This window comes from Oncorhynchus mykiss, chromosome 6 (assembly GCF_057628025.1).
Source record: "Oncorhynchus mykiss isolate SJ-2025 chromosome 6, ASM5762802v1, whole genome shotgun sequence".
Taxonomy (NCBI): domain Eukaryota; kingdom Metazoa; phylum Chordata; class Actinopteri; order Salmoniformes; family Salmonidae; genus Oncorhynchus; species Oncorhynchus mykiss.
The window spans coordinates 81,315,626-81,329,242 of record NC_143027.1 but is presented as its reverse complement, the minus strand read 5'-3'; the positions used below and the strand labels follow the sequence as shown (position 1 = coordinate 81,329,242).

The 13,617-nt window shown below is 44.3% G+C and overlaps 1 protein-coding gene across 1 annotated transcript in view; it reads left to right on the top strand.

Annotated features, from left to right (window-relative positions):
- The window catches only part of LOC149983119 (monoacylglycerol lipase ABHD2), a 28,963-nt gene that overhangs the window by 1,405 nt on the left and 13,941 nt on the right, over window positions 1-13,617 (top strand). Inside the window, exons 2-6 of the mRNA XM_090239039.1 lie at window positions 1,426-1,515; window positions 2,087-2,311; window positions 6,667-6,842; window positions 7,937-8,104; window positions 8,422-8,605. Coding sequence (XP_090095165.1) covers window positions 2,094-2,311; window positions 6,667-6,842; window positions 7,937-8,104; window positions 8,422-8,605 — 746 coding nt within the window. The 5' untranslated portion in view covers window positions 1,426-1,515; window positions 2,087-2,093. The remainder of the gene's footprint in view (window positions 1-1,425; window positions 1,516-2,086; window positions 2,312-6,666; window positions 6,843-7,936; window positions 8,105-8,421; window positions 8,606-13,617) is intronic.

Here is a 13,617-nt window from a genome sequence, read left to right as displayed (position 1 = left end):
TCTCTTACTTGTTTACTATATTATTACCTATGTCGACAAAAACATTTTTATTTTACGAAAGCCATCTAAAATATTGCTGTGTCCAGCATTACATGTCGGTGGCAAAGCCATTGATAGAAAAAGCAGCGGGGACTGCATGGTGCGTACGTACTGTATGTAGCTGGTGGTGGGTTTCCCTTGAACTTGACTTGCTGCGCACCATGATAATCTGCATTTACTGAAATGGCTAACTAAATTAGCTTGCTAGGTAATTGTCTTCTCATGCGGTGTGTTTCTATTCCTATTGTCATCATCATCATCACACACTTAGGCAAATTATTCCTACACCTGCCTACCAATACACATGTGGAAAAAAAGTGGTCCATGTGATAACTAAAACAGGAGAGTTAAATTTGGGGTAAACCATCGCTCTGCATTCTCACTCATGCCCAGCTGCAAGTGTTCGCTACTGTGACAGACAGATTAAAGAGTAGGGTGTTATGGGGCTATGCCCGTGGTGGTTTCCCTAATCTCTCAACTACGCAGCTCTGGAATGTTATTGTATCTCATGATGGCAGGGCAGGCGGTGATTCTTAGCACAGGCTATCCGTGGCCTATTGAGGCACGTGCCCCCCCCCCTTAAATGATTTAAGGCTACATCAGTGATCATGCTGGATGACTGACTGGCCTTCCCACATCAGAGGCAATCTGCAGTTTACATGAAACAACAACAAAGCGGCCACCCATCACTTGTTTTAATAAAATGCAGAGGGATAGGGTTTGAGAAATGTAATAACACTCAAATTCATAGACAGAGCTATGGATGCAAGCTCTGAGCATCCATGAAATCAAAGTATGGTTTCAACCCCCCCCCCCCCCCCCCCCCCAAAAAAAGTGGCTTGTAGTTACTGCAGTTGTTATTAGGACATAACTAATGCATTCTAGATGGTATAGAGGTGAACACACAGAGCCTAGTTTACATCCCCTATTCCCTATATAGGCGTAGTGCACACAGCCTTAGAAAGGATTCATAGAAGTGCTCGGCCTGCTGACCTTAGTGGCCATGGCTAATGTAATTGATTCTTATCAGATAGTGTTCTTTCTGATTGGAGAGCGCAGTAATTCCATGCTCTACAGGGAATTCCATTTGGAGCAGTGGAGGACAGCGGGGATCACTGTTAGTAATGGGGCTGTTAGGATTGATCACTGCACACTCTCTTGTTAACCAAGGAGACAAATGAACTTTATCACATCCGTCACAAATGACTGGTTTGAGGTCAGTGCTTAATATTGAAGAGGAACTACAGGGATTGTAGAACCATGTTAAAGGAAAGAAGTCTAGTATGGAGATATGAAGAGGCACAATTTCTCTGATGTTCTGTTGGGTTGTCTTGGCAGATCGTGCAAATTCGTAACACCTGTTTTAAAACATTGTTTTTCTTCCAGATTTGACCACGTCACTGTGACTCTGTCACTGCACAAATAAAGGCTGTTGGACAGAGTGGATCATCTTTTTATTGAATTTAAACCTAAATTGTAAGTAAATAATTGTTTGATAGAATTGCTCAACTCTTTCCTATCCATGTTCGGAAGTTTGTTTGTTTTATCTAAACTACCTCATCATCTGACTCTCATATTTACATACCACAAGTTCCTCTTTTTGGACTGTAAACCAGCCTACCTCTTTCTCCACCATCTCTTTTTGTTTTGGCCAGTCTGTTTACCATCATTGGCTTTGTTCATTTTCTGCTTCTGTCATTGCTCCTAGCAGGCAGCTGAAACATATTTAGCTGTTGCTAGGCTACATGCCTTGAATTCCTCTTTTTGACAGAGAAATAGCTAGACCACTTTGTGCCCTGTTTGTTCCATGGTCCACACTGTTTACGGCCACTGATTAAGTTTGGTGAACAAGATGTAAGTTTTAAAGTGACATTAATGTAGTTTTGTTGTCCAGGGTACAGTTAATCAGTGTACTAGTGAGCATGGCTGATGTAGGCTAGTTGATTTAATGTGTTCTGTGTAGCAGGATCATCCGTACTAGCTGTATTTGTTCTAAGTGGAGTATTTACAGTCTAACGCTTTGTTTACTTCTCTGTGTTTGTCTCAGAGGCACCATGGCCACCCAAGACTCGGGCTACTATGACTACACCATCGTCGCCCCGGAGATGCCGGCCATGTTCGACGGCATGAAGCTGGCAGCGGTCGCCACGGTGCTGTATGTCATCGTCCGCTGCCTGAACCTCAAGAGTCCCACCGCCGCTCCTGACATCACCTACCAGGACACGCCCCTGAACCGCTTCCTGCTCAAGTCCTGCCCCATCCTGACCAAAGAGTGAGTGACCTTTCTGCCTGTGGTTCAGTCTTTGGCCGTGTTCTGCGACCATACAGGACACTAGTCTAGTGCAGGTCTTTACCCCAATATAACTTAATGCTGAGTGCCAAGCAGAGACCCATCAGGTCTCATTTTTCCAGTCTTTGGTATGACTCGACCGGGGGAACCCATCCTTCCAGTCTCAGGGCGGACACTCTAACCCAAGGCCACAAGTATTTTATAGCTTATTGGGGTCCTATGATTTGTTCAGGGGGTTTTCAGTAGCCTGTAATTGGACCACTGCCCCATGATCGCCTTGCCAAGATCGCACCAACACTTCTGTTGTCACTCTACACTATAGCCTACATCTAGTCCCACATTCCAAAGAACTCCTGTGTGTTGTGGAAAAAAACGATACTCCTGTATGACTAGAGGTTTCTCTGAATGTGTGGCATGGTTCAGAGCCAGTACTCTACTCTACTGGCCTAATAGTCCTGTCTTAAGGGAGTCTGAAGCCCAGTGGGAGACTCTGGAGGCTTCCCTCAGCTGCTGTCTCATTATGTAAGCCTCTGTTACTCCATCTCAAATCTCTGGCCACAAGTGCTTCCCTTACGGCTCTGGTCAAGACTAGTGCACGTAGGGAATTGGGATGCAGATACTTTTTATCCAAACAGACTGTAGATGTAGTTTGAGGTTTGTGTGTGTTCATGTGCGCTGTTTGCTTTTGTTTGACAGTCTGTCTGTGTGTTTTTAGCCGTGACTAACGGACCTGGAATGTTCCAGACTTCCTCAGGGAGGGATGCCCAGTTAAACATTTGCCGTCAGTTAATTTTATCTAGTCATAGGCTTAATAAGTATATGATAAGACAATTTGTTTAGCTCCAACTCTTGCAGATTTTATAATTTTAAAGGTTCATTATACTAATCAGTAGGTGAATTGCTTCTTAATTAAATACATTTTAATCTTAATTTTGCACTATATCCCTCCACTGGGCTGTACTCAGTCAAAAGCTAGCCAAGACAGAACGTGTGTAAAAGGATATTGGGCTAGTAGGGCTGTCTTTCATTCATCAATTGCTCCTTGGCTCTGTTTATGCTGACTAATGGTCCAAGACGGTTTGTGTAACTCCTAGTGACACCCAGTCGAGTTGCATAACACTGTTTCCAACACGGTGACCACGGACAGATCAATCATGGAGAAGGAGAGAGGTACACAGTGGAGGAAATATGAGACAGGGGGGCAACGACTCTGTGTTCAAAGCAGTCCATGCATTCCATCTGTCATTGTATTCTAGAAAATAAGGGCGCAGCTGAAATATTTGATTAAATTTAGCCTACGGAGAGTTTGGGAATAGCCTAAGTAGTTTGGGAGTTCGCCTCTGAAAGGGCAGGTCCTGCACTGGAGTGATGTGCAGCAGAGCCATTCTTCTCTGATGCTGAGTGAAGCCAGGTTTCCATGATCAGAGGTCTACTTGGCCTTTTATCTCAATCTGTCTCGGATGGCTTTGTGTTCAGGAAACCAGCCCTGTAAAGGGGCAATGTGGGATTGGTACATCCGTTTTTGAATGTTTAGATTAATGATATGTAGCTATTGTTTTTTTTGAAGAATATCATTTATGAATGCCTCGTTGAGCTTAGGTTTTGTTTAGCTCCAACTCTTACCCCATGATTTTACCCCCAAAAAGTGTTGTGGTTACCCCTTCAGACAGTAGATCAGAGGGATGTGTATTGCATCATATCAAAAGGCTAGTTATTAAATCAGACCTCCTATAGAACAGACCTGTGACTTTGATCTGTACCTCAGACAACACCCTTAGTTGTCTATCTATCAGCCCATGCTGGCTTCTGTTTCCTTTGCTTTGGTCTGCTGCTGACTGTCAAGGGCGACAGCAGGTTACAGTGCACACACTCGTGCACATAGACATGCATGAGGACACAAACTTGTGCACAGACATGTAGCTACATGCGTGTGGACACAGGTTTGCTGGAATGTCTTGACTGGAGCACCCAGACCTACACCACTCTAAAGTGTAGGCAATATGACAGACTGATTTCATTCACACAGTAGATAAGTGTAGCTTTCATCAGTCATGTCAGATGAGTCATTTGAACAGTTTTGGGCCATAGCCTTTGCTTGTGGTCTTAGCTGGTCTGTTGCCCCCCCTCGCCTGCCTGCCTGGACTCCTCCCCTTGTCCTCTTAATCCTCCTGTGACAACATTACGTCATCCCTGCCAGTCGAGGATAATTCGCAGAGCGAGAATGTTCTGGGGAATCAAACCTGACCAAGACTTTAGTGTATTAGTCTATATCGGGGATATTTAAATCAGCCTGGAGGTCCGGAGTACTCCTGCTTCCTGTTCTACTTCATGCTACCTCCCTAACTCTACCTACGTCAGAGTTGATAATGATGTTTACACAGGGGTTGGAGGTCTTATCTGTAATATTAGTAATGGTGTGGGGAAGCATCAGCGGTCATTGTGTGTTTTGAGATGGGCGTTATGTAAGGGAAGTAATGTCCAGGTGCTCAGACTGCTCTAATGACAGTGAAGGAAGATGAGATTGAGGGGGTTGTGTAACTGTTGATTTAGCAACAGACTTTGCTCGCTGACGATATTTACTGTACCAGTGTGTACACTCCCCACCCATGTGTGTGGACCGTCAGTCCATCCTTTGACTGGGAGAGGATCACCCTGACCATGGTTCACCCTGACCTTGGTTATCTCCGGCCTTGGTTATCTCTGCAAACAGCCTCACAGCTGCCTAGCTATTCGCTCCAGTCAGGGAGCTGCCTAGCTATTCGCTCCAGTCAGGGAGCTGCCTAGCTATTCGCTCCAGTCAGGGAGCTGCCTAGCTATTCGCTCCAGTCAGGGAGCTGCCTAGCTATTCGCTCCAGTCAGGGAGCTGCCTAGCTATTCGCTCCAGTCAGGGAGCTGCCTAGCTATTCGCTCCAGTCAGGGAGCTGCCTAGCTAGTTCTATTTATCTCAATTTCATCACAGGGACATTAAATCTTAAGGCCAAAGAGTAGGCCAAAGCTACATTTGAGGACATTGCAATTGTCAACATCGATCTCCTTCTTTTGTTATCGTGGCTGCTAATCTATAAACAGACCTAAAATGGAAACCACTACTTGTTTTTGGCCATTTGCCAAGGGTTTCCTGCTAAATGTTCGCTGTACTTCTGTGCTAAACTCAGTGTGCGGATGTGAGATGGTAGATTGTATGACTGTGATATGACTAGCCCAGCTCATGTCTCACTGCAGTGCTAGCAGCAGATAGATCCACTTTGATCTCCTGCAGGGTTGGACCCTTACCTACGTCTACTCCCATACAGATACAGTACCAGGGCAGATGCATTATCAAGGATGGTCAGCTTCGTGTGTGTTCTATTTAGGAATGTGAATCTCTTCCCTGTCCCCCGCTGTGTGTAAATGTTGTTCCAACGCACTGTGACTGAAAGTCAACACAGCAAATAAACCACCCACCTTTTTGCCCTTGTTGTCTGTGCTTAACCACGTTTGGGCTGTTGTCATGCTGTGCTGTTGCCACTTTGTTATTGTCGTGTTGCTACTGTGTTGTCATGTTGTACTGCTGCCGTGTTGTGTTGCTACTGTGTTGTCATGTTGTACTGCTGCCGTGTTGTGTTGCTACTGTGTTACGTTGTGCTGCTGCTGTGTTGTGTTGCTACTGTGTTACGTTGTGCTGCTGCCCCTGTGTTGTTGTCGTGTTGTGCTGCTGCCATGTCATGTTGCTACTGTGTTGAGCTGCTGCTTTGTTTTCATGTTGTGTTGTTGTCTTAGGTCTCTCTTTTTTTTAATGTAATATTGGTGTCTCTTTTGTCATGAAGTCTGTTTTGTCCTACCTTTTTAAAAATGGTTTTATCCCAGCCCCGTTCCCCGCAGGAGGCCTTTTTGCCACTTAGTAGATCTTCATGGTAAATAACAATGAGTTCTTAATTAACTTGCCTAGTTAAAGGTTTAATACAAGTAAAATTGTATACTACATTAGCTGACTGACTGAAATAAGACAAAACTATAAGCAAGAACAAGTCATCAAGTAAAGTTATTCTATTACTTCAAGGGACATCCTAATGCTGTTGTGTGCTTGTTTCTTACAGAAACCTCTTATGGACACTGTTGCACGTTCCACACATGTTTCTGTGCACAGATCTCAAGTTAGCATGGCATTGTAGAGTGTACTGTATGTGTGCGATTTAGGCTACTAGCCTATGTGATAGAACTCCTAGGGCCTATACCAAGAATTACAATGTATTTTATTACCTGCGAATAAACCTTTCATCTCTTGAGTAAAGTAAATTAACTAAGTAAGCCTTGTCCGAGCCAGAACAGCCCATAGTGAATCTCTGTGTGTTTTGCAGGTACATTCCGCCCCTGCTGTGGGGTAAAAGTGGCCACCTACAGACAGCACTGTATGGCAAGATGGGGCGTGTGAGCTGCCCTCACCCCATAGGCCTCAGGAAGTACTTACCCATGCAGGATGGGGCCACCGCCACCTTTGACCTCTTTGAGCCCATGGGGGACCACCGGACAGGAGGTGGGCTATTTCAATCATTCATGGATCATTTATCAAGAATGGAGAATCTCTATTGGCACAGGACTCTCTTTTTCAATATAAACATTCAAAAACAAAAACATCCCCCTCAATTGAGATGTGGTTGCCTTATCTTTTCTATGCCTAGGTTAACTGGTTGAGAAACATTGTCATTTACAGCAATGACCAAGGAGAGAAGTGCAATGGGAAGGAAAGCTGTTGAATGAGCTCATTGGAAGCATGAGAGCAAATTCATCAGCCCAATGTTGTGCTATGGACCTGTCCTATGTACGGTATCGGTCCTGTCTGGGCTCAGTTTGTCAGGGCGGTTTTGACGCCTTTGGTCCATTGACTTGTTTACCCTCTGGTTCCATTTCCCGTTCTGTAGGTGATTATTATGTCAGTGTTGTTGAGGACACAGATTTACAGACCGTGACTCTTGGTAAACTCTACTATCTTTACTTTCGGCTAAGGTGATGAGATCAGGGCCTGCGACCCAAATGGTACCCTATTCCCTATTTAGTGCACTACTTTTGACCAGACTATTGGCCATAGTCAAAAGTAGTGTACTGAATAGGGTGCCATTTGCGACGTAGATAATTTGTTTTGACCTCCGAGTTGAGATGTAGTAGTTTCTAATGGTCACTAGTTTGCGTTGCCATATGGAAGGAAGCATGTTGCTTTACTCCACACATCCACTTAGTTTCCTGTTCTAGTTGTGATGTTGCCAGTGGCTTCTGTCTGTGTTGTCTGTTTTATCTTAGTTATTAAAACATATAGATTTATATCCCTTTTGCCTCTTGTTAGGCCGTCATTGTAAATAACAATTTGTTCTTAATTGACTAGCCTGTTAAATAAAGGTAATAAAGAGCCTCTGGTAACTAGGCTACTTGTTGTTTTATTATTTGAGTGACTGGGACATCTCATCCTATAGAGGTTTTATTGAGGCACCATACTGTCTCTGTTTGCTGCCTGTCATATTTACCTACCACACCGTGCAATGATCGGCCCATGAGGACGTGTAATCTTGCCTTTACATATTTTCATTTGCAAACGGCTCACTGATCCATCTGTCCGTATGTTTGCTATTCCAACAGATGATGTCACCATGGTGATATGCCCGGGGATCGGTAACCATAGCGAGAAGCACTACATCCGCACCTTTGTGGGTCACTCTCAGAAGGAGGGTTACAGGTGTGCTGTGCTCAATCACCTGGGTGCTCTGCCCAACATCGAGCTCACCTCACCTCGCATGTTCACCTACGGTGAGGACTACACAGGCGTGTACAAACACACACATACTTCTAATAAAACACACACATACTTCTAATAAAACACACACATACTCCTAATAAAACACACACATACTCCTAATAAAACACACACATACTCCTAATAAAACACACACATGCGCACACACACACACAAAGCAACAACCAGAAGGTATAGGTGAAAGACAGGTTTTCACCACACCACCCTCATTTCAGATCAGTGGCCATGAATTATGTTACCAAGGAAATGAACCAACTCAAAGCCCCAGTATGTAATGTCTTTGCTCTGGTCCGTGTGCTTGTTCTGGTAGGTTGCACGTGGGAGTTTGCGTCCATGGTGGGTTACATCAAGAAGATGTTCCCTCACACCCACCTCATAGTGGTGGGCTTCAGCCTGGGAGGCAACATCGTGTGCAAGTTCCTGGGAGAGAACCGGACCAATCAGGAGAGAGTGCTGTGCTGCGTCAGCGTCTGCCAGGGATACAGTGCACTCAGGTGGGCTACGGTCTTAATACTTATTTAAACCCTGTGCAAGTACGCAAAAGCAACATGTAAGAGCTGCTCAAAATGGCTATCCAGTGTTCAGCCGTGGAGTTACAAATTGCAGTGCTCCACACGTTTGTGTATTATAATTGCTACGTAAGGACGCAGAATGGACATTTTGCCTAGCTAATGGTGTTTGTTGCATTACATACTATATGTCCTTTTTACACACAGCTGTATACTAGGTCAGTGAAGGTGTCATGAACATCCAAATATAAACAGTGGAGAAACATTGTCTTTTTTAGAGGCAGTGTTATGCTTGTTAGCAATGAGCTGTAACGTAGCTAACTTAGTGTAAATAAGTGTTTTGCCCCAACTTAGTGAAGTTAGCTAGCTGGTGTTTCTATTTACTGTGCAGTTGGTTAGCATCCTTTGCTACTCTTTTGCAAGCTATGGTAAAACAGCTGTCAAAAATGACATACTGTTCAGTTGTGTTTTACCAATGGTGAAGGCGCATAAAGATGAAGGAATTCAGATATGTCTTAGTTTGACCACTATCCACTGAGTTTGTAAACTACGGCACGCGACATGGTTCAATGTGCCAGTAAATAAGCACAATTAACTTTTTAGTTTTTTCAAATTGCCACTGTCTTGGCGCTAGAATTAGAATCATGTATACTGTGCTAATGCCAATAGAATAAATTAGTAACAGAGAGCAATGTACAATATGGCGAACTTAGCAAGCGAGGCGTTTTATGGTAATTACATGGGGGGGCCGTCATCTTTTATGCACCTTTGTGACGTAATCTACTTTCAAAGTGTATTGCTTTGAATACAAGTGCTCTGTCTGTCCTACTTCTGAGCCTTGGTTCTCTGTAAAAGGAGGTTCACTCAGATGGAATTAATTTTGCCCAGCAGCTTTCTGTCTGACAAGATGGCAACAAGGCTGAGAGTAGCTGGGATCCTGTTTTTTCTCCAGCATCATTGATCATTTCCTGTAGTTTGGCTTTATCTGTGATCTCAGTGGACTGGTGACTAACACAACAAAGACAGAGGACAGATTCCCTGCCTTTTATCCTTGCCTGGGTGCCGGTCTGTCTCCGCTGTAGACAACTGGTTGTTGCCTTGCCAAGTCTTTTGAGGTAGGCAAAGATGTAGGCTCCAGTACAGTAGGTCTGTGTTATTGAGTACTGAAACAGACTCATACTGTTGGCTGCTCCGTTAGCCTGGGTTGTTAGTTTTCATGCACCATGCAGTTCTTCCATGGAAGTTGTTTCAGTGTTTTCCCTTCTGTCTTAGTCCCTGTGATCTATTTGATTACACTTGGGTCTAAAGCAGACTGCCTGTTATCATAATGAGCATAGACTTTGTAAACACTTGAGCTTTTGTTGTGACGGAGAAACTTTTTATCACAATACAGTGACTGAAAACACACAACTCTGGTGTTTCTAGATGTGGTATTGCACAAGCTCTGGGATGGAGTAGATGGAACTCTGTGAAACGTGTGGTGTTTCTGAACCACACCTTTTGAGTTTGAAACGTGGCCAACGTCTCTTGGCAGGAACACTCTGCTCTGTCCAGAGAGTAAACAGTGTGTTCGTGTGTGTGTCAGGACCAGGCAGACTGGACTTTTGTGAAATGGGAGTAGTCTTTATACCTCTGTTTTATTTTCCATTCCTGTCTGTCATAGCTAAAGCCTTGTCTTTTGTCATTGCCCATGCCATCTGTTGAATGAGATTGTTATGCCTGCTGCACAGTTCTCACTATATATGCTACCTCTGTAGTATTTCTCATCAGGGTTGGGTGGGTAGATTACTTTCTAAATGTAATTTTTTAGTTACTAGTTACCTGTTAAATTGTAATCAGCAATGTAATCAATGTAAAAGCCAAACCTTGACCCAGAAAATATAAAAAACTATCGGCCTATATCGAATCTTCCATTCCTCTCAAAAATTTTAGAAAAGGCTGTTGCGCAACAACTCACTGCCTTCCTGAAGACAAACAATGTATACGAAATGCTTCAGTCTGGTTTTAGACCCCATCATAGCACTGAGACGGCACTTGTGAAGGTGGTAAATGACATTTTAATGGCATCAGACCGAGGCTCTGCATCTGTCCTCGTGCTCCTAGACCTTAGTGCTGCTTTTGATACCATCGATCACCACATTCTTTTGGAGAGATTGGAAACCCACATTGGTCTACACGGACAAGTTCTGGCCTGGTTTAGATCTTATCTGTCGGAAAGATATCAGTTTGTCTCTGTGAATGGTCTGTCCTCTGACAAATCAACTGTAAATTTCGGTGTTCCTCAAGGTTCCGTTTTAGGACCACTATTGTTTTCACTATATATTTTACCTCTTGGGGATGTTATTCGAAAACATAATGTTAACTTTCACTGCTATGCAGATGACACACAGCTGTACATTTCAATTAAACATGGTGAAGCCCCAAAATTGCCCTTGCTAGAAGAATGTGTTTCAGACATAAGGAAGTGGATGGCTGCAAACTTTCTACTTTTAAACTCGGACAAAACAGAGATGCTTGTTCTAGGTCCCAAGAAACAAAGAGATCTTCTGTTGAATCTGACAATTAATCTTAATGGTTGTACAGTCGTCTCAAATAAAACTGTGAAGGACCTCGGCGTTACTCTGGACCCTGATCTCTCTTTTGAAGAACATATCAAGACCATTTCAAGGACAGCTTTTTTCCATCTACGTAACATTGCAAAAATCAGGAACTTTCTGTCCAAAAATGATGCAGAAAAATTAATCCATGCTTTTGTCACTTCCAGGTTAGACTACTGCAATGCTCTACTTTCCGGCTACCCGGATAAAGCACTAAATAAACTTCAGTTAGTGCTAAATACGGCTGCTAGAATCCTGACTAGAACCAAAAAATTTGATCATATTACTCCAGTGCTAGCCTCTCTACACTGGCTTCCTGTCAAAGCAAGGGCTGATTTCAAGGTTTTACTGCTAACCTACAAAGCATTACATGGGCTTGCTCCTATCTATCTCTCTGATTTGGTCCTGCCGTACATACCTACACGTACGCTACGGTCACAAGACGCAGGCCTCCTAATTGTCCCTAGAATTTTTAAGCAAACAGCTGGAGGCAGGGCTTTCTCCTATAGAGCTCCATTTTTATGGAACGGTCTGCCTACCCATGTCAGAGACGCAAACTCGGTCTCAACCTTTAAGTCTCTACTGAAGACTCATCTCTTCAGTGGGTCATATGACTGAGTGTAGTCTGGCCCAGGAGTGGGAGGGTGAACGGAAAGGCTCTGGAGCAACGAACCACCCTTGCTGTCTCTGCCTGGCCGGTTCCCCTCTTTCCACTGGGATTCTCTGCCTCTAACCCTATTACAGGGGCTGAGTCACTGGCTTTACTGGGGCTCTCTCATGCCGTCCCTGGAGGAGGTGCGTCACCTGAGTGGGTTGAGTCACTGATGTGGTCATCCTGTCTGGGTTGGCGCCCCCCCCCCCCCCCCCCTTAAGTTGTGCCGTGGCGGAGGTCTTTGTGGGCTATACTCAGCCTTGTCTCAGGATGGTAAGTTGGTGGTTGAAGATATCCCTCTAGTGGTGTGGGGGCTGTGCTTTGGCAAAGTGGGTGGGGTTATATCCTTCCTGTTTGGCCCTGTCCGGGGGTGTCCTCGGAGTGGGCCACAGTGTCTCCTGACCCCTCCTGTCTCAGCCTCCAGTATTTATGCTGCAGTAGTTTATGTGTCGGGGGGCTAGGGTCAGTTTGTTATATCTGGAGTACTTCTCCTGTCCTATTCGGTGTCCTGTGTGAATCTAAGTGTGCGTTCTCTAATTCTCTCCTTCTCTCTTTCTCTCTCTCGGAGGACCTGAGCCCTAGGACCATGCCCCAGGACTACCTGACATGATGACTCCTTGCTGTCCCCAGTCCACCTGGCTGTGCTGCTGCTCCAGTTTCAACTGTTCTGCCTTATTATTATTCGACCATGCTGATCATTTATGAACATTTGAACATCTTGGCCATGTTCTGTTATAATCTCCACCCGGCACAGCCAGAAGAGGACTGGCCATCCCACATATGCTCTCTCTAATTCTCTCTTTCTTTCTCTCTCTCGGAGGACCTGAGCCCTAGGACCATGCCCCAGGAATACCTGACATGATGACTCCTTGCTGTCCCCAGTCCACCTGACTGTGCTGCTGCTCCAGTTTCAACTATTCTGCCTTATTATTATTCGACCATGCTGGTCATTTATGAACATTTGAACATCTTGACCATGTTTTGTTATAATCTCCACCCGGCACAGCCAGAAGAGGACTGGCCACCCCACATAGCCTGGTTCCTCTCTAGGTTTCTTCCTAGGTTTTGGCCTTTCTAGGGAGTTTTTCCTAGCCACCGTGCTTCTTCACCTGCATTGCTTGCTGTTTGGGGTTTTAGGCTGGGTTTCTGTACAGCACTTTGAGATATCAGCTGATGTACGAAGGGCTATATAAAATAAATTTGATTGATTGAATTTGATTAATCTGATTACTTTAAGTTACTTTTTCGATGACTTCCCCCTTAGGAGGCATTAGAAGAAGACAACAAGGATCCATCAAACACATTTAGTGTGTCATCATAGAGGTCTCTGAACTTATGGTCAGGCAAAAAATTCTGATTTAGCCTACATGTAACTGATAACATGTAATCAGTTACTCCTCAACCTTGTTTCACATGTGCACTAGCAGATATGAAGTTGGACTAGCTAATTCCTAGATGGGTACTGCTAGCTTGTTGCTAGCTAGTTATTAGCTAGTTGCTAGCTAGGTAGTGTTGTTGAGTTCATAGTGCAGTAAGAGATCGTTCTGCGGATTTAACATGTGGGGTGATGGATAGCATGTCAGCTTCAAGAGTACAAAGTGTTGTTGGCAGCAGGTTTTTTGTTGTCCTGCATTGGCCTACAGTGATGAAACCTGTGTTTCATGCTTTAGCCAACTTTTGAGTATGTTGGTTGTCAGGCCAAACTGATATAAACATGACAACAATATAATTAGTTCTCTCTCTACACA